This window comes from Xiphias gladius, chromosome 4 (genome assembly GCF_016859285.1).
Source record: "Xiphias gladius isolate SHS-SW01 ecotype Sanya breed wild chromosome 4, ASM1685928v1, whole genome shotgun sequence".
Classification (NCBI taxonomy): Eukaryota; Metazoa; Chordata; class Actinopteri; order Istiophoriformes; family Xiphiidae; genus Xiphias; species Xiphias gladius.
Window position 1 is genome coordinate 23,823,948 of NC_053403.1, and position 21,688 is coordinate 23,845,635.

A 21,688-nucleotide genomic window follows, 5' to 3' on the forward strand; every position below is an offset into this window, starting at 1 on the left:
ATAAAATGCATGTTAGATGGACGACTAAAACACATGACTGAAACGCATCTGTTGTAGACAGAGTGTTAAATTGGATTTAGGAGGTAGTGTCACCTTTAGCAAACCATAATGTAATGTCAATGAAACCAGGTGCCAATTCAAATACATGTGAACATATCCTCAAGTTCATGTAGAGTAGACCTGTCACCTGACAAACATTGTGTGAGTAGGTGCGTCTGTTTGACACTTGGTCACACAGTCTCTTTAGCTGTTCACAGTATTCAGATTCCAAACTCTCTGCTTTTATCAGTTTCTGTCAATCACAACAGTGTCTACCTGCTTCTGAATGAAGAGACTGCACCGGTGTTTCATCAGACTGTCTGGAAAAAAAACACAACTGAACCAACACTTAAACCTTCTCTGAGAAAAAAAAGACAAAACAATATCAACTTTTCTGGCTTATAGATAATCATTAGGTTCAAGATTTTGTTTGTGGGAAAATTGTGAAGTTCATAACATCTTAACCCTGAATATGGTCAAAGATTTTGTTAGGAACAGTTCAGTTGCTGAACAAGATATCCTTGTCTGTTTACTCTGCTTTGATCAATAAAGGTTTGTCACTGACATAATCCATTCTCATTTTTTTCTGAAATGGGAATTCTTTTTGGGCTGGTTTTAGCTGGTTTTGCCTATTTTGGTAATTGACCATGGATCTACTGTGATGTTGGCTGTGAAGACAGGTTTCAAAAACCTTCAGATTGCAAACATGTCACTTCTTGTAAAACTCCAAGAATATCATAGATGGATATCATACATTTGTTGTGGTTGTAGAGTAAGGAAACTGCTTTTTGCAAAGTTGGCAAACAGACTTATCTTTGCTGGTAAATTCTCGCTCCTCACTCTAGAGCCCAAAATACTCTCACACTCTGCTTCTCATATTTTACGGTGTTGTCATTATCAGATTAGCTTGGTTTTGCTCGCTACTGTCCTCCATTTTTATCAATTAGTTTAGTTTACTATTAGATCGATGAGGCAGCAATAGGTCGAGCCGATAGTGAATTTTAAGAGTGCCCTCTGCTGGACTACAAGGCGCACTATTTCAAACAGACTGTTCCTCTTACAAACTTGTAAAGTCTGAATTCGAACAGGTCATTACCGTTTGAATATTCAATTTTTTCTGACGTTCTAAAGAAAATTTTAATTTTGAATAAAAAGTGACTGCCCTATTGCAGGCGATGTTAATCATCCATATACTGTACTGCATACTGCTATAGCTTCACTGTACAGTATAGACTACTGTTGCAGCGGCTAAAACATTTTAGCCGGCAAGCTAACGGTGACAAAGTTAGCTAGCTAACGCTAATTATAAGTTCACAGGCACCATGCTTCAATCTTCATGAAATAATTTTCATCCATACAGGAGCAGTGTGTAGGATTTAGGGGAATCTATTAGCAGAAGTGAAAAGTGATATTCTTAATTACGTTTCATTAGTGTATAATCACCTGAACCTAAGAATCATTGTGTTTTCGTTAGCTTAGAATGAGCCCTTCGTATCTACTCTACATATGGAGCAGGTCCTTGTCCATGGAACCCACCATGCTGTACTGCCATGTTTCTACAGTAACCCAGAATGGACAAACCAAACAATGGCTCTAGAGAGGGATATGCGTTTTTCACACGCATGAAAATGGAAGGTTAGAGGAGGGTATTCGTTTGGAACCTCACTGGAACCTCACCACTAAGTGCCACTAAATTCTACATACTGGTCCTTTAAATGCATGTATCACATCTTCATTGAGGACCGCAAGGGAAGTAAGTCTTTGAATTTATTGTGTATCCTTGACATTGTGTAGCTGTGTTATTTGATATCGCGTTTCTCAATTTGACAAATCTAACTAAAACTTCAAGCAGTGTTAGCCTGCTAACTTTGTTGTCATTAGCTTTCAGGTTAAATTTTTAGGCTACACTTACAAGAGTTTCATTAGCTTATCAGGTAAATTAGCTAGTGAAGCTAAGCCTCTCTCTTTTTTATCCAACTGATTGGAGGTTAAAGGAAAAGTATAAAGTTTTGCGTTTGTTTTTACACTCTTTTTTAATTGTTTAATTAACAATTAATTTTTAATTGTTTAATTAAGTCTTATTTACTGATGTAATCAGTTATATTTTTTATTCATCTAATAATCTTTTACTGACTTGTCAGTGTTTGGCACCATAGTTTTCACACCAGGTAATCTGAAAAATATGTGCAACGTTATCATAATATATCATAGACCAAGATGTGGGATTGTGTAAGAGCATTAAGGAAATTGTTGAGCTGCTGAGATAGACAGACTGCAATACCACCCCTGTAAAAGCTGCTGATTATGAGCTGGCATGGGAGGTACCATAAAAATGAAAAGTACTGGTCTTTATAGCACTTACTTTACAGCTTTGATTAAGATGACTGGCTTTAAGGTAACCCATTATGTGCTCCTAAAATAAATCCTAAAATGAGAGCAAAATCTGATTTGGTAACCAAAAAAATTCAGCGTCTCTGGCTTTAATTATTTTTCTCATGAGACCAACCTTTCCCAAATTTTTTATAATGACTTTGGAAAAAAGAAAAGAAAGTCCAGAAGGATGTAGTGAAGGTCTTTGGTTGCTATTCTGAATTTCAGTTGGCCTCTTGTTGGTCAAGCCTGCAACCATGATTTTTGTCTTTGGGTCCCTGTAATTGCAGCCAACACTTAGCCAGGAGGTCCAGCTTGAGTCCTTCCATTCAAAAAGCTCTAACTGCCTCTTAGTGGCATATTTGGTTTATTAAAATGTTACATTTGAGCCAGCGTCACTTCCCAGCTCAAACACTCTATCTTTAGCTCCTGCTTTCCACTCTTCCCTGCTGGCTTAGGTACATCAACCTGCAATTATTTTCTCCCTTCTCTCAGACACCATGGCATCCTCATCCTCAAATCTCTGGGGCCAAATGGAGACAAGACAGTCCAAAAACGGATTAATACAAAAACATAGCATGAAAAAACACATATAAATATAAAAAAATATATATACTGTATATCCTTAAAATCCTTAAACATGATGTGCTTTTTAGACCAGGAGGCATCAAGACACTCATAAGATATAAACCTTTCAGGGGTTTCCTTTTATATATTTTCATACAGGAACAATTCATGTATGAATTTACATACATGAATTCATGTAACATCACAGACATCATCACAGAGACAAATTATATATGACGTAACAGTTAAAAGTCACTGTTTTCCTCATGTGAGGGCCTACTGGTTAGACAAGAACAATGCAGCCACAATTAATTAATTCACAACAAAGTGAAATAAAGAAAAGGCAGAAAAGTTCAGACAAACACTACATATCCCAAATACGATGCTATGTAAAATGGATGACTGGGGTGCAAAATACATTTTAGCAGCCAATTAGACAATCAAATTTGAATTATGCACAGGTCTGGGTGCCAAACCGCAACACTTTCAAAATGTATTGTAAATTGTCAAAATTTGTTTATTTGTTCTTTAAATGTATATTTACGAATTTAAATAAGAATTTTTAAAGTGAATTGTATTTTGGCAAAGTTCTTGTATAGTTTATACATCAATCATATCATAGGATGGACAGCTTCAGAACAGACACTAAAAGGAAGTTGTTGTGAAATTGTTTCCTCAACTGCTGTTTCCATGGGTAAGAATAAACTTTGAACCTCCATTTTGAAGTTAACATAGAATAGTAGAGTACATCTATAAACCAATGACAACTGGGCAACTTCATCTGCTCACGAAGATCATGTAATTAAAAGCTCCAAAACAGCTACTCATTGGTCTTTGTGGTAAGATTGTTTCCTTAACTGTTGTTTCCAAGGTCAAAAATGAACACTGAAACTCAACATTCAACTACATTCAACTTGGCCAACCTGATATTATCTGCTGATATAAGCTTATCACAGATTTATCCATATCTGTGTTTTGCAGTCATTTAGAAACTGTCGCTATTACATAATTTATCCACTAGAGTGCATTGACAAGTTTTTTTTTTCTTTTCAACTGTAAAATTTGCCAGTCATTACATATTTTGGTTCTTTCATATCTAAATTTAAGAGATTCTTATCAAAAATCTTTATCCAATGCACTAATGTAAAAATTTATGTTGGCAAATACACTGTTATCGGATTTTTTAACTCTCAAAAATTGATACCAATATAGGCCTCAAAAATTCCGTATCTGCTCAGTGTCTATTTTCAACATTTTAGAAGTTTGACCTCTTTTGTTAAAAATGCAATAATCAATATCGACAGTTTATATTAATGATGCCTCAAATGACTCATGTAATGTGAAAGGGGTCGTTTGTAGTGAAAAACTCACACAGAACTACTGCCTAACTTTATAGTTCCCCTCAGCTCTATGGAGCAATTTAGCAACTTTCAGCTCATTGTGCACGTTTAAAAGATCCTTATTAAAAATTGTATCCGTTTATGTTATGCATGAATATCGGTTAATATCGGCTTTTTTTATTTGTTTCAAATATCAGTATCTTTCAGCCTCAAAAATTTAGCATTTCAAGTTGAAAATGTAGGAAAAGCAGTTAAGTTTAGAGAAACACCATATGATTATATATCAAAAATACAACAGGTAAACCTATAAAAGGATTAACAAATAGTCAGTTTTAATTATCTCTCCATCAATGACCAGGATGCAAAATATATTTCTTCACAATCATCTAGATACACAAATGTGACTTTTGCATATACAATGTGTCAGGATAATGTGGAAAACAGAGGCTGAGCCTGTTGGGGGGCAACCCCTGTCATCAGCAGAGTTCATTAGAGCCACTGAAGGAGTACTAAGGCACGTCTGAAGTGCAGCTGTAGCATGTTAGGATGTTTGGAGGGGCAAAACAATTGTTGCAGCGGACCCTTTCCAGAACTACCTCCCACTCTGCCATCCGGAGGTGTTTGAAAAGTTAACGAGGATGACTCCATATAATACTCCGTCAGTATTGCTTCCCGTAAGGTCCATCTGCCCTCCTAATTACATGTTTGTGCACTGTGAATTGCCTTTTGCCATGCTCAGCAGGAGCTTACCCAGAAACAGCATGTGAATCTAAGTAGCTGTTTAAATTAAACCTCACAGTGGCCAGATTTAGATAGGGAGACATTAATACTGACAAACCAAAAAAGAAAAAAAATGATCCAAATGAAATAAAAGGCAGCCATGCCTCTCTGTGGTCATAGCCACTTTCATGGTGAGATGCAGTGACATATCTGCAGCTAAGAAAGTTGTTAAATGTCGACTCCACCCCCACACTACTCTGTCATTTAATTCAAAGAGTTTACCAAAGATGCCCATGGCTAACTGAGCGCTCATCTGTGGCTGCTGAAACGTTGGCAGTTTAAATGATACAGGCAAAGCGAAGGAAGGGCTTTTCCAAAACCTGAGATCTATTGCGCAGTGTCTGCACCATTCAGGACTGCCATATAGTGTAGATGTAAGGTTGATGAAGATCACTATGTTAAATCCTTTTGGCAATGCAAACTACATTTGATCTCGCATTCAACCATCAAAACTTGAATAACTTTCAAATGCCATCATTTTAATTTTTTACTTTATTTTCTTGTTTTTATCTTCTTATTATTTATTTCATTCATTTATCTGTTTCCTGTGCTTTCTTTGTGAATTTCCTTTCTGGAGATCAACGAAGTGTTATCTTATTTTGAAACAAATGTATACTATTCTCATCAAATTGGTAGATTTTTTTCTCTCGTTTAAAGGATTTTTTGACTCAATAAAATAAAAAACTAAGCAGGAGATTTTTTTTGACAGAATAAAGGGGAATTACAACAAAAACATCCCATTCATTTCACATTTTGTAAAAATCTATGACCTCTCCTCAGTGCAGCTGTGACTCTAACATATTTGATGTATTTCTGCCTTTTTTAGTATTTGGGCTGAACATCTGAAACATATACAAAAGAAAATTTACAGCAAGATATAATTTCATGTTATTCCTCGATCGAAAGTTGGTTGTTGTAACGTGCCAAAACATGCAGTAATTCACAAACAAAGGCAGATTGCTAACAGGGAACCATGGACATAAATCAATTCAAATTCCCCCCCAAAAAAATCAGCTCTGCTAATGTTTTATGAGGAGGTAAACTTTCTAAAAAATGATTTTTCCAGACAGATATTTTGAGTTTTTAATGAGATAAATGAACAGTTAATACAGTAACAGACCTTGGAAAATGTATTTTTCATTTTACTTTAATGTTTTTGAGGTTTAATTTTACATACAACAAATGTGATTATGTTTGTGTTCTTACTCATGAATTTAGATAAGAGAGGGAAAAAGGAGAAAAATATTGCACATTTTTCCTCTTTTTTTTTTTAAAGCGCAACAGATATCAATATCGGTATCGGTACTGGCCTCAAAAACCCAGTCGGTCAGGTTCTAATTTGGGCATCAGAGTTCTGGGCACTTAATTTAAAATCATTACTTTATTCAATGCTATTGAAAGATGATTCATTCTGCTATGGATCTCTGAATGAATGCACCTCTACTACCATTTACTGTATAAAAAAATACCTGCTGGAGATTTGTAAAACCCTTGATCAGAGGATGGCATGTATACACACATACTCAACTGTGAGCCCTCACGTAGAACTACTGTATATCTGTGTTCCAAGTTCTTCTATTGCTCTTACTCTGTGAATCTGAACTGCAGACCAGAGGCTCCTCACAGGATGAAGCAGTTAGCAACTTAGAACTAAACCTCACTTCTGCCTCCTGGTGTCTTAAAGCTGCACTGTGGCTCAATGCAGCAAACCAAATGCAAATTTAAAAAAATCACAAAGACAATATACAGGCAAAAACCTACCATCATCATGATAGCCTTTACTATGTAAAATTTAAAACTGAACACAAATCAAGCTGGTGGTGAGTTTAGAAGTGCATCTAAATTAGTGAACACTGCCTGCTGTCTCTGAAACCCAGAATTTACAGATAAAAAAGAGCAACTTCTGCAACTTTCCAGCATCTATTAAAAGCTGTGTCTAATTTCAGAATTAACCAAAATTGAGTGAAAATAGCGATCTGGTACATGTAGTCTAACACAGCCTGACTGGTACAGAGCCTTCAGACAGGAGGAAAATATTGTCAGACTCACATATTCTTTATTTTACCGGAAAAACACCCAGTCACAAGCCACTTAGTCAATAATTTGATGTCTTTAGACTAAATAAAACTATGTTTGAGCAGCTATAAATGAAAAAAAAAAAAGAAGAAAAAAGGGCACTGAGGCAGTTTAACAATCCCGACTCATCTGTCAAAAAGCACAGTAATTAAGGTGTCAGATGTAAGACTGTAAGACCGAACAAACAATGTTAGGTTTGCAAAACCATCTGTCACAAATAAAACTACGGATCACCCACATGAGATATATCAAGACATGAACTTATTAAAATGTAGCCCAAAGGGAATCCAACAGGAATCCCCTCACTGCTGCTCTATACACACACAGAGAGAACCAGATGAACAGAGAGAGGGGACAGGGAGGAGAAGGAAGGACCATCACCCTGAAGTGACATGCCTCCTGAGGACATGGCACCCATCATTAAAGATGACATCAGAGCAGGGAGGGCCCTCCACACGAGGTAGATCCTTCACAATGCTGGAGGGCAGCTTGGTATAAATACCTTGAGCCCAGTGCCCTGGGAAGCAGCAGCTGCCACTCAGACAGACCGACTCCGCAACTAAGGATATAACTGCAACGCACTGGGACAACAGCATCCCGACCCCCCACTGTTTCTTTGGAGCGTAAACCTTCCCGGTAAGGTGTCTTTTGTCTGATTTCAGGTTAGTGCAATGGGGGACCCCCAAATGCCTGGCTCTATGTGAGGGGAGAGTTGGTGATGGAGTATTACAAGTGTAATTAGCCATGTGTATATGGCTGGGTTTACACTGGAACAGAATGTTTCATTGTGTGAGACGTTTGGACTAATAAGGCACCAATGGTTTTGTTGCAACAGAAAATATCTTCTGACAGAGTTGGATACTTTTTACCATAACTTCTCACTTGGGGACTGAGTTTGACCTGGCCGGTTTAGAAATGAAAAATCCTTACATTTATTTTGCAGCTATCTCCTCATTCTGACTGTTAGATTAACTGATGCACCAACAACACTGCACTTCTGCAAACTGCACCACCTTCATGTGTGACAGAAGTGCAGCAACACATGTGCTATGCCACTCTGAGATTATCATGCATGGCTCTTTGATCGCTGACTGTCATTAGAGCCAAAGAGCAACACTACTTCTTATAAACAAGTTTTGTCTTTGCAGGTTTGGCTTCACAAGATGGACCTGAGGGTAACAAGCCTTCTCCTTGCCCTCCTCGCTTTGGCTGAGGCAACCCCTGAGAGGTACTACCATGTACCAAAAGTAAGCAAGAATCCCTACCCCATCAAGAGTCAGGGTGAGTCAGTTCTTTTTGCACAAAAATTGTTCATGTAAAAAACAAGTAATAACAATCCTAATACTCTGGTAATAAGAGAGATGCTGCAATTAATACAAATGAAGATGGTTCAAATTCAACTGGGGTACATAAGCTGGGACAGAAGGAGATTCCTGCATCTATTTATTTTTTGTGTAATAATTAAACTCCTGCCAAGCCCATTGTTCATTTCAATTCACTGCAGGCTGCACAGCAAAACTGGTTACAGAGTATATCAGCGTCATAATCCATTAGTTTATGTTTAAAAAGGTAAACTAATCTAAACAAATGAAACTGAAAAATAGCACCAGATAACACTTCAAGTTACACTTCTGGTGGAATTCATAGGACATATGCTTACAGACTTTTAATTATAACTCGTGATGATGAGAAGGAAGTAGGCACCCACCAAAGATTTTTTAAAGCAGTCTACAAATGAAATATAGAGTTCGAGCCTACAATTGCATGTAACTGCAGTTTTTTTTTTTTTTTTAAATGAGTCGTACAAATACTCTCTCCATGGAATGACTAAACAGGCCACTGTGACTCACAGTCAAATCAAATTAGTCCCATAACTCGATTCACTAATCTCAAAATGTGACCCTTATCAATAAGGCAGCCTTTTTTTTTTTTTTTTAAAATCAGCAAGAAAAATAAGGTAAATTTCTTAATTAACTGCAAATTCAAGTCATTATCCTAATCATCATTATCATCACCACTCCCCTGACATTTTCCTAAAATTCACTCTTATGCAACCTGCAAGACTCAGTAAACGAGGGCTCCAAAGCGCCACCCTCCTTCATTAACTGTCATCAAGGTGCACATCCAGCAGGTCCAGCGCAGCGTCTCATTGACTGAGAGCAGAAGGCTGTTGTTGAACTGTTGAACTGCTGTGATTGTGTAGATTTGTATATAACTGTGAGGTGGGGTATAGCTGTAAAAGAGCAGTTGTGCTCTGGATAAATAATAGTTCAAGAAAGAAACTGTCACTTTTGCGTGTGTAATAAAAAAACCCAAAGCAGTGGCCATGGTGTAATTGCCAGGGTGATGTATAAGACTATATTTCATAACCCAATTAAATAATGATTTATATTTTGCATTCGACAGTTGAGAATTTAGTTCTCCAGTTTTGTTTTTGGAGAAGTTTTGATGTTGTTTGACTGTGTGTTATGACAAAAAGATAGAACAGAAAGTCGAAAATGAGAGCTCAAATTTTGCAAATCTCTAAAACAGATGTTCTTACCACGTTGCAGGCACACCCTAACAAACTGCTTTGTGGTATTAAAATCGCACCACACAATGAATAAATGAATAAAAACAGCACAGACAGTGGGGAAACGCTCTCCCAAGTTCAAACAGTAAATCTAACAAACAAACTACTGTCCCTTTACTGTAACTTTACTCTGCTGTGGAGATAACAAAGCTAGTTTTTCCAAAATAAAAGCAACAAAAGAATTAGAGAGAATGACTCACAAACAACCAAATTGAGAATGGATATTAATAGTGCAGTAAATATAAGTGTAATAGTACTTTGAAGGTCACACAGTGTTCAGCTCCTGGGTCAGCTACTGTGGACAGTATCATCACCTCCAGTTTGTGGTGTTTCTGGCTGCCAAAAGGTCCAGTTCTGGCACAAATGTCCCATGTGGGGTTTCAGGCACAGCCTAATGTGGTTTGAAAATGACAGCCCTGTCAAAGCTTTATTTTTTCTCAAAACACCATTTCAAAAGAGAGGCCAACACTACTGGATTTGTTTCTTTGACAGGTCGTGCTTCTGTTTTGGCAACGATTTATCCAGAAGTATGGCGTATAAATGAATGCAGTGTAACAGCAATTTCATCACAGATCCTGTTTGTGCATGATTCAAAAATTAGGATAGTTCTGAAGACTATTCTGTATGCCTTTTTAATTTTAATCCCTGATAGTTTGATTTTCAGTTTTTTGGTTTTTTTTTCATTTCATTGCAATACCAAAGTTCTACCTATATTCTTAATATAGCTACCAATTTATACATACGTAGGCTTGAAAATATACAGTGTTCTCTTAGATTGTGACCAAACATAAATTAAAGAAAAGTTAAATTCACATTTGCGCTGTGTAAATTAGCCTAAAGCTAACTAGTACAAAAGATCAAATGGCAACATTTATATTTAATTTCATAAGTTGTCCCTCACAAATAAAATGAAATCCAACCAAACGATTTAGAGATAAAACAACTGGGTAACTTTTTTAATCACTGAAAATGAATCAAGTTTTAGTCCAGCAGGTAACTTGTTGCATGTCATTCCCAATCTTTTTGACACCTCATTTCCTGTGATCTCTCTACTGTCAGATATCAATAAATGCATAACATTTAAAAAAAAAAAGAGAGAAAAAACTTCTCTCCACTGCCAAATGTTGGTTTATAAGGTAGGGTTATCCTTATGTAGACTTTAGTGATACATATAGATTAGTGAGCAATAACCTCCACTACAATAACAATTTGAGATCATATACTAGTTTAGAGCATATACCTGCATCCATTTGACCATGACAATGAAAGCGACACTGTGGCCGGAATTGCATCAAGGGGATGTTGACAACTTGCAGACCTCTAACTGTGCATTCACGGCTATAGGCATTGCAGCAAATTAAAGGGTGCAGTATAGTGTGGGCAAATTAAACTGAAATGCACAGAAGTTGATGTACTGGGTCCCACGCCAGTGGACATAAGCTTGGTAAGAACATCACCTCAGACGGGTGGTGCTGTGAAGACTATCCTGGTTGTGACTATCCCCACAACCCAACCCACAATCAGCGGTAGTAGTGTTTTATGTCGGTTTGTTGTCTTTGAGTTATCCAAGGACCATGGAGGCTTCCTATTTAATGCAATGAAAAAGGCACAAGGAGTCAGAGAATGTGGAGAGAAATGTTTCGAAAGGAAGCCATTTCTTTATCATATACACTCCATTGCAGTTTGTCATTTCTTTGGGGAGAACTAGGAATATCTCTGTGACTGTATCAATTGTTGTATGCTATTATGTGTAAGTTCTACATCCATCTATAGCATCATGTGGAATACTCTGCAATACCCTATTTATATAAAAGCTCATGATTCAGTAAAACAGACTGACAGTTTACTAAATCCAATGATAAAAAATAAAACTGAACCAAACTGATCAAACACTGACACCTGCAAAATTATAACCATATTACCTGAATAATTATATCACATGTTTCTGTATTTCTGTATTCAATAGCCATTGCAGGAGAGCAAGGTCCACCAGGACCTCCAGGTGAACCAGGACCAATGGGCCCAACTGGACCTCCTGGAAAGAGTGGTATAGGATATACTGGACCACAAGGCCCAGCAGGACCTCCCGGACCCCCTGGCTACTCTCAAGCAGGTAAACCTGGTATCCCAGGTGGCCCTGGAAAACCAGGTACCCCCGGTATCCCTGGTGAGAGAGGTGCACATGGCCTAACTGGAGCAATGGGTCCCAGAGGTGCACCTGGTACACCTGGAATACCTGGACCTGCTGGACTTTCTTCTGTTGGAAAACCTGGACCAAGTGGCATTCCTGGAGCAATGGGACCAAGAGGAGAGCCTGGCCTGAAGGGACATCCTGGTATTCCTGGTCTTCCTGGCCCCAAAGGAGAGAGAGGTATTGGAGTTCCTGGGGTTCAAGGACCACCAGGCGCAGTTGGACCAATGGGTCCATCTGGTATGCCTGGCAAACCTGGAGTTGGTAAACCTGGTGCCCCTGGCTATCCTGGGGAACCAGGCAAGTCTGGCACGCCAGGAAGAGATGGTGCTCCTGGGCCAATGGGTATGACAGGGCCAAAGGGTTACACTGGGGCTCCAGGCACAGGAGCACCTGGAAAACCAGGCCAGAATGGTACCCCAGGTTCGCCTGGACCTATGGGGCTCAAAGGTCCACAAGGTCCTGCTGGTCAGCCAGGCTCCCCTGGCATGCCAGGTGTTGGCAAAACGGGTGAACCTGGAATACCAGGCAGCAGAGGAGCCCCTGGTACTCCAGGAACCACTGGTCAGAAAGGAGAGCCAGGCCCAACTGGGTTTACTGGTCTACCAGGTGCTCCTGGTCCTATGGGCTCTGCAGGTCCACAGGGTGGAAGAGGATTCCAGGGTGAGGCAGGCCCAGCAGGACCCAAAGGCGATACTGGTATGATGGGTGCACCAGGCCCAAGGGGAACCAAAGGTGACCAGGGAGCTCAGGGTTTCACCGGAAAACCAGGTGTCCCTGGGGCAGTAGGTGCTCCAGGTAATCCAGGTCATAATGGTCCTCAGGGTCCAAAGGGTGTACAAGGCCATACTGGTGCCCCAGGACTCCCAGGTGCAAATGGCGCTCCAGGACCAAAAGGATACACAGGTCCCCCAGGAGCACCTGGAAAAAGTGGTGAGAACGGAAGGCCAGGACCCATGGGACCAGTTGGGTCCCCTGGTCAAACAGGTCACGCAGGAGTTAAGGGCCATCCAGGTCTTCCAGGCCCACCTGGCCCAGCTGGCTTAACAGCCAAGGGCAGTGCTGGTCCTCCTGGTCCACCTGGAATTCCAGGTGCGAGAGGTCAAGATGGTTTCCCAGGCCCTGCCGGCCCTCCTGGTCCACCTGGCCCACCAGGAGAGGTGATCTATCACCATGAGAAGAGCATGCCAATCAAGTCCCACGAGGTTGTGATGTCTCATGAGATGATGAAGGCCCCCATGTCTGCCTTCAGTGCTGTGCTGACCAGGGCCTACCCCGCAGCTGCAACACCTGTTCAGTTCAACCAGGTTCTGTACAATGGGGAGCACCATTATGACGTCCATACTGGCGTGTTTACCTGCCAGATCCCAGGAATCTACTATTTCAGCTATCATATTCATGTGAATGGTGCCAATGCATTGGTGGCCCTCTACAAAAACGATGAGCCAGTTGTTTTCACCTATGATGAGTACAACAAGGGCTTCCTGGATCAGATGTCAGGCAGTGCTGTTCTAATGCTGCATGCTGATGACAGAGTCTATGTCCAGGTCCCTGATGAGGAGAGTAATGGTATATTTGCAGCAGATAATGTTCACTGCGCTTTCTCTGGGTTCCTGATTGCCTCAACGTGATTTCACAAATCCAAATAAACCTCAAAACCTTACAAACATTGAACTACTCAGAGAAATATATCAGTTTACAAAATTCCAAATTAAGATTGTAGCTTAAAGAAAAATGTGGTTGTAATTTTTACAAGTTTAACTGCCTCATTCAAATCTTTACAGTAATGGAAAAAGTCTCTAATTTGCTAAAAAAAAAAAAAAAAAAGATCTAACTAACAGAGGTATTAATGGTGACTAAAATGTTAAAATATATCGTTCAAATTTATCCCGTTCCCCCAGTTCATCACGTGTGTGCCTTGGCAATTTTAAGAAACATGAAACAAGATTGGAACATATCTGAAATGGTGCTCTAAAACTGCCTGTAACATTTACAGCACGTCTTTTATTTGTGTTCGTTTTTATTAATGTCTTTTGTTTAAGAATTTTCCTGTAATATACATAAAAAAGACACACAAAACTATCGTACTATATGTTATTAGATATCAGCACATTCTCACAAGCACTGTGACCGACAAAAAAAAAAAAATAGAATGAGAAATTCAAACTGCCTTTTTTTTTTTCGAAACAAATATGTCCCATTGGATGTGTTAAGTTATGTATCACTTACTGACCAAAACACAGAATAAAAGTTCTAGTCTGAAAAAGAAAAATATCCTCTGTGTACTGTTTTTTTTTTTCTTTCTTACTGTTCTTCCCCACTTATTGGCCCTTGACAAGAAGACAACAGAAATGAGCAATAAACTCAAAAATATGTACTGCTTTGGAATGAAAAGCATACCTTTGAATGCAGATGTGTTGTAATTGTGGTCGATGGCAGCAACCATGTCTTTCCAAAAGTCAGAATTCACCTCATTTCCTCGCTGTTCACACAAACATAAAGTTATATTTTAATATGTTTTCCATGTGAAAATATCAATCATTAATATATTGTCTATACATATATAATACATATTCTCTTATCAAACAGTACCTTATGCAACATGTCCACTACTCTTCCACAGAGAAGAGCCCCAGGTAGATCAAAGTAGTTGTCATAGAAATAGTAATTTGCTAAAAAGACCAAAACAAAAGATCAGTAAATCAATGAAATCTAGTGAAAGGTGTAGGGAAAAAAATCCCAGGTAATGCACATTAGCCAACGTAAGAGCCAACAGCATACAGTTACAGGTATTAAAGATCGATATGTACAACATACCAGATCTTGTGAAGGAGGTATTGAGGCTGTTGAAGTGCTTCCACTCTCTTTTAGGACCATAGTGTTTGATGATCTCTTCTGTGCTGAGGTCATTGGTTCCATGTGTTGCTCTGATCAAGCAAGAAATAAAGCAATGACAACCTTTACGAAGAGACTAAACAGATATTTTAGGAGGCAGATCAAATGCATTTTATGTAGAAATAGCATACCGCAAGACAGTTCCGTCTTCAGCCAGCTTCACAAGGTTTCCATCCTCCAGATCCACCACTAGTCCCTTAAAACTACACACAAAATTCATCATGTTATAAATACAGTATAAAAACAGGAACCCAGATCATCACTGCTGTTATGTACTCAGCATGGACAAATCAGTGCCAACCATTCCAGAGAAAAGCACGTGTTTGATGAGCCACTACAGCTACATTCTAGCTCGCATAAAATGTTCAAATCAAAGGTTGCCTGCAAAAACGGTCCCCGACAGGAGTCGAGTGACAGTACAGGCCAATTTATGCTTCTGCGTTGAATTGATGCTGAAGGTGCGGCTTAAGTGCGGCGTCGGTACGGCATGGCCACATACCCTACTCCTAAGCCTTACACCATAGCCTCATGTGTGCCTCCCTAGAAATGTAACTACACATCGTGGCGACAAAATCTGCAACAACTGTGATTGGTCCACTTGGCAGCATGTCACGTCTATGTCTCTCAGTGGCCGGACAAGCACAGAAAACTCACCATCCTACTGCCTCAATGAGTTCAATGGTTGTACACATCACCTCCTCCCTAATCTCATAATTTCAGTAAAAGAAACTGTTGTTCAAAATTTATTAGTTCCAACTCCAACAGGATCCGCTCAGTTTCAGTTTTCATTACACATACAGTGGCATAGAAACTCCAATGCCAACTAGCGTTTTGGCGGTGTAATTAAAGAGTATTGCTGAGGATAAATGCTAAGAACAGTGTAGACCATTTGCTTACGTTATGGCGTAGGCTCTGCACTGATCCTACACAGAAGTGTAAATCAGGCTTAAGTTATTATCCAATTTTTTCTATTTTCTTGTAAATACAAGATATCTTTACCTCTTTCCCCCTAAAAGTCATTCAAATTAAACAACCAAATTAAAAAAAGAAAAAATTATTCTTTGGTTGAACTTAAAGGGCCACAAGCCAAAAAGGTCCAGAACCACCATATAGTAGGTGCTAGATGCATGCAGACTAGGTTAGCACAAAACCAAGAGCATGGGGAAACTTTCCCTTTTTGACAATTAGTCCATGTTCCCTCATTATTTTTTTGTTTTCTCATTTCCTCATCCATACAAAAGACTGACTTAGATCTGTGCATCATGGTCTTAAAGATGCCAAATGGTGTGTTCTATGTGTGCATAAACCCTATATCTTTTCTGCTCAGTAATAACAATGTCTCTTGGCATTAAAAGCCTTTCAACAAAAAGAGTATTGAAAACATTTCAGGAATTCTTTCAATAGTTTAGGTTGGGCAGATTGACACCCAGTTGTGAATACTTATTTTACTCTGATTTAGGCTGAGTAATTGCCTACCTGCGCTCAAAGAAACTAGGAGAGGCACATTTCTCATTGATGGAGTGCAATATAATCAAAGGATTGTATTTTTTAGCCATAGGTAATTAATGAATATAGTCTTAATATCCCTGAAAGAGAAATAGGTATTCATTATACCTGTTTATGTCACAGTTCCCCTCTAGGCCGGGGAAACCGCTGCTGCTGACTCACCAGAAATCCCAGGTAGCAGGGGTTAGGTTCAGTAGGTCCTTGTCATAGCCTTTATGCTCCACCAGATACCTGGCAAAGCTCTCATAGATAAGCTGCAAAAACAAAGAGGAAATAACATCACTACCCAGAATGAGCAGCCCAGTCGTAATCCAAATGATTTCGCAACCATGTGCAACTGAATGCCAAGAATCTCAGCAAGACTACAATGGATCATTTTCCTGATCACTTCCTCCTCCTCTGGTTTCACTGATTAGTGAGAGCATACGTTCTTCTTTCAGTTCACTGATGATTGTTATTCAGCAACGGTCACGGTCGCATTTTAAGACAACAGCAAAATTAGCTTGGGAGGAAATCTGGGAATTGGGTTGTGTTATACTGTTATACTGGGAGTGTACTTTTAAGGCTGCCATAACTGATTTTGGCCCCTTGGGTGAAAACACAACATCTGACATATCATCACATTATACATTTGTTATGGCCAATGTGTTAGCAAACAGTTGCCTATTTACACATGGAGCCAAATTAGCATTCATTTGGAAACTGTATGTCCACCTGATGAATGAAAGTCCAATATTCCCTCCCCTTTTAACTGTTTTTCTCAGCTAAGCTGCTAAAAGCTCCACTATGTTCATCAGCTAGTTACTAACTTTTTCTGTCTGCCGCTTGGCGCTGGGCAGGTAAAGTACTGTAGGTTTAGCTTTTTTGCAGTAGTTACTACAGGATAGCAAAGATGAGAATTTGTGGGTCGGAAAACTAAAACCATTAGCTAGAAGAGGCTAAAAATCTCCCCAAACTTGAGGACAACTACAGAGTTGGGTGTTACAGTTTTTTTTACAATTGCTCACTCACATCTGTATATACTCAGTTCACTTATTCAAAATTCTTCATGGAGCCAGCACAATAGCAGTCAATGTGGACCTAAGTGTGGATCACTGGCTTTAACACAAAATGCTTTCAAAGACCACATCTTTCAAAATTCATGAACGGTTTTCTCACTCAAACTCAATCACCACCAAAACTCTGTATTTAACACTCCATTTTGCACAAGTACATACTGTTGTAAAAACTGTTTTATTTACTTTCCTCCTTTCATTCCCTGATGAGCTCTATGAAATACTTGTGCCAGGTGAAGGAAGGGAGCAGGTGAGACAGAATCCAGAACATTTTGTCATTGTATGGGACAATGTGGTGTTTCACCGCTGGTTTACAGCCCATCCCCAGATGGCTTCACTTTTGCTTTGATCTTACTCTCCATTCCTCAGCGCCATAGAGAAATTCTTTTCCTCATGGCGGTGGAAAGTTTATGACCATCGTCCACATGATCAGATGTCTCTCCTGCGTGAGATGTATGATGGATGCCTGGACATATCTGCAGAAGATTGCCAAGGATGGATGAGGCTGTAACAAGATTCTTTCTCAGGTGTATTAAAGAGAGGACATAAGTTGTGATATGGATGAGAAATTGAGGCCAAATGCAGAAGACAGGGTTGACTAACACTGTTGTAGTTCTATATCTGTAGCTCTCCTATACAAGTGTGTATGTGTATAGTGAGTATGATTGGTTTTATATTCCTTTACTGGAATCAGTTTGGCATATCGCAGCATTTCTGATTTATTTCTGTTACATTTACTGAAAGACAGCAATTTATGCAGCAAAGAAATGCCATTCTTTTTGCTGTACTGGAATCTTGGTTTGTGCTGAGTACTGTAAATAAATTAGAGCTACTCCAGAGACAATAGTAATAGATACTATAATGCCACCTGCTGTTAAATTTGTTTTAAGTCAGTGTATTCTGACAAAGTTTTCATAGTGGAAGACAAACTTTGTCAGTGGTCTCGTACAAGAGTTCATCATGAAATAGGGATGAAGTGTTCTGGTTGCATTAGTGCATTTTGGATGTGAGATGAACTGTTATGCTAAGCTGCATGTCGGTAAAGATTACTGTGTCAAGAGTGTTGAGAAGTGCGCCCGGTATAGAGAGCTGCGGGTTAGCAATGTGACATTACACATAGGTATCTGATCAATTGTTATATGAAAAATATTGATTTGTGCAGCTTTAAGTTTAATCCAGTGTTTTTATGAGCAACAAACAAGAAGTTATTACTCATTAAAATGAGCATCACAATAATTTTCATTTTGCAGTATGCATTGGCCCCTGACACATACTGAATTGTAAGAGAAATCTTTAGCATGACTGCATCTGCATAGTGACGGGTTTTCAATTTAATCAATCAACTAATGAACGAAATGCTCTCAGTAGTAGTCAATAAGAATTTCTTTATTGGGCAATTTTGGGCTTTCCTATCCTACTCTACTGGGACAAGAGGGAGCACGAATGAAATCCAGGTCTGATCAAACAGAGCTAAATGGTCAGCTGGAACTCAGTCATTTATTTACTGTCACTCAGTGTCCCAGAATCCAGCTATATCCTGCGTGTCTGCGGTGACTGTAGCTCCTAATAATAGTATATGAATGATGATATGAGAAGCTGTTGGCCGCCAACAGGCCTCGGAGGGGGATTTAAAGACATGTATGAGCACCACCGCCGACGTTCAACCTGTGAGTCACGCGGAGTGACTGCAGCATCAGGAGCATCACCTACATTCAACCACCGACCACATTAACACGCATTTTCACCAGCATTGCTTCGCGCAGCAGAGACGGATCTGACAAGTGACCGGTGAGCGTATTGACAGCTCTGAGCTATTTCTAATTAGGTGTGTTGCGGATCGAAGCGCCACGGCCACCGTTTGATTATGTACCGGAGCTAGCTGCCCGCGCTACACACACTCACCCTGGAGGTCTCCTTCAGATGGTAGCGGCAGAGCGTGTGGTCCAGGTCGAAGCCGATAACATCACAGTCCGACAGGCTGAAGTATTCGCTCATTGTACCTGAAGCTATGGGAACTGCGGGGAAAGCGCTCCGGACCCCAGCGTTAGTGTACACACATGAACTTGTGCACAACACCGATGTGTCAATGTCACTGGCTGACGGCGGGGATGGGACTGCGCTATGTAGACGCTCTCCTCCAGTCCTCGCTTACAGTACTGCGAAAAGACTTCCCCGAAGCCGTGTTCCTAAACCCGAATCGACGATTCCTGAGCGGTTCACGTCGGTGAGTTGCCCAAATGAAAGCAGAAGCTAAACTCCTGTGGGCCAGAAGAAGGCAGCAGAGAGGCGCCAGGCGAGTGCGGGAGCGTGCATTGCTTCCGGGTGTGAAACCAAACCGTAATGCACGGGGAATAGGCGCAGAATGAATTTTGGAAAGCGCGTTCAAATTTGCAGGGCTGGATAAAACTGTTGGGAGGCAAATACGAGCTTTTATTTTCCTTTCAGAAAAAACGAAAAACGAGTGGTTTTCATGTTAAAACACAAAATAGAAAATTGAAATACAAGGTGATTTTCTTTTACATGGTCAAAAATGGACCAGCGAAATTCAGAAAGTTAAAATTTCGTTGGTCCATTTTTGACCATGTAAAAGAAAAACGCCTTTTCTTAAACTCTCGTGTGCAACTGGATTGTAGTCTCTCTAAGCTTGCTCAGTATTTTATTGGGACAGTGTTGGATCGTTATTAAGTGCCGTGCTAGAAGTACAAAGTCTTTTCTTTTAATAAAATTTACTTCTACTCCACTACATTTATGAGGGAAATACTGTACTTTTTACTGCCCTACAATCTATTTGAGATTTATTTACCAGTTACTTTACAAATTAAGATTTTTGCATAAAAAACATATGAAGAGATTAAAAAATGTGATGCTCTGTTAAACATCAAAATACCCAACACTATATACAGGTGGAGCCTGCACGATTAGTCGATTAAGTGATTAGTCGACTGACAGAAAACCGCCAGCTGTTTTGATAAGCGCCAGGTGATTTTCATGCAATTTCATGGGTCCAGCTTCTCAAATGAGAAGATTTGCTGCTTTTAGATTTACATCAGCACCATAAAACCATGTGAAACAGATTTTAATAGAATATATCCTCTGGAATAAAACTGAAAACATAAACCTCTCTCGTGCTGTTCGTGTAAGTGTTTGATTTTAGTGAATTGTGTATGCCTACCAACTTAGACTGCCTTCTAAACGAATACATAACATACAGAGTAGATATTTAACAAAGATATTTTCCAGTATTTTTTAACTCCTTCCTGCTCAGGATAAAAGACACAACAGTATGGTTACTTAATTGATAAAAACAACATCCCCATATACAACCTTTAACAGCATATTAGCTGACTAACATTTAAAGTTAGCATTAAGTTGGATCCTACGCTACTTTTTCCCACACCTTACTAAAGTAAAACTGCTAATGTCTTGATAAAGGTCTGAATCTAAAGTTATATCTGTCCAATAATACCTGAACATTCTTTGTGTGGCTTTCATGGATTTTGATTTCTTATAGCATTCTTTTCACACAGAAGGTACTTCTACCCTCTCATTCTGAGCCAAAAATATTTAAATAACGATAAAAGTAGTTGCCTATTCACTTTTACACATATGCGGTAGAAAAGGAAGTGACACATCTCACATATGGGGTTCCTACGCTCTTCCAAAGGGCTCGCAGACCTGGGTTCCCCAAAATGTGAGGTCCGTCCCTGGACCCTCTTGCAATTATCACCCAACTCTGAAGTTTCCCTCAGGTAGTGTTTTAGCACCTTTCAGCTCATTTTTTTAAATTTTTTTTTTAGCAACTTTACTAATGTGGTTCACTCTCACCGCTCTCATCAACCTTCTAGCAGTAGCAGGCAGCTGTTTATCAGAGCTGTGGAAAAGCTCTGATAAACCCGATGTCCACTGATAATGATAATTAATTTATATTTTTCCGGTCGAGCAGTCAGTTTCTCTCTCTGGAGTGCGCACTTGTTTTTGGTGATTCATAATCATCTAAGTTAATAGTAATAATAATGATGACGTGGAAGCCCAATTCCAGTAGAGATAAACTTAGGAATGATAAAATAGAAAGTCTCATTTATTGTTTGGTCATTTAATTAAGTATTCGCATAATTCAAGTACATTATTCACCAAATCAGGTGATGTGTTTTTACCGTAATCAGTGGCCCCTCTGTTTGTCCCCAGGGCCTCCTAATACTGTACGGGCCATGATTTTTACTTATTATTTCATCATTTTGATTTACTATCTCATAACTTCATAATAGACTCACAATACTTCATGGATTTTACTTACTCT

The 21,688-nt window shown here is 39.4% G+C and overlaps 2 protein-coding genes across 2 annotated transcripts in view; one reads left to right on the plus strand and one right to left on the minus strand.

The window, feature by feature from the left end:
* The window catches only part of nt5dc1 (5'-nucleotidase domain containing 1), a 72,461-nt gene extending 52,728 nt beyond the window's left edge, over positions 1 to 19,733 (minus strand). Inside the window, exons 1-6 of the mRNA XM_040126132.1 lie at positions 19,294 to 19,733; positions 16,499 to 16,590; positions 14,962 to 15,033; positions 14,753 to 14,862; positions 14,528 to 14,607; positions 14,336 to 14,417 (exon numbers count right to left, since the gene is read on the minus strand). Of these exons, the coding sequence (XP_039982066.1) occupies positions 14,336 to 14,417; positions 14,528 to 14,607; positions 14,753 to 14,862; positions 14,962 to 15,033; positions 16,499 to 16,590; positions 19,294 to 19,386 (529 nt within the window). The 5' untranslated portion in view covers positions 19,387 to 19,733. The remainder of the gene's footprint in view (positions 1 to 14,335; positions 14,418 to 14,527; positions 14,608 to 14,752; positions 14,863 to 14,961; positions 15,034 to 16,498; positions 16,591 to 19,293) is intronic.
* On the plus strand, positions 8,336 to 13,566 carry col10a1b (collagen, type X, alpha 1b). The gene is made up of 2 exons (XM_040126130.1): positions 8,336 to 8,453; positions 11,711 to 13,566. The coding sequence occupies exons 1-2, from the start codon at positions 8,336 to 8,338 to the stop codon at positions 13,564 to 13,566; spliced, it is 1,974 nt and encodes a 657-aa protein (XP_039982064.1).
* Positions 19,734 to 21,688: the final 1,955 nt, after the last annotated feature.

What these genes read in the sequence shown, in the direction of transcription:
- col10a1b (XM_040126130.1), top strand. Translation starts at nt 8,336, where the DNA reads ATGGACCTGAGGGTAACAAGCCTTCTCCTTGCCCTCCTCGCTTTGGCT. An exon ending in CTACCCCATCAAGAGTCAGG is followed by an intron (nt 8,454 to 11,710) that starts GTGAGTCAGTTC and finishes TGTATTCAATAG; the next exon opens with CCATTGCAGGAGAGCAAGGT.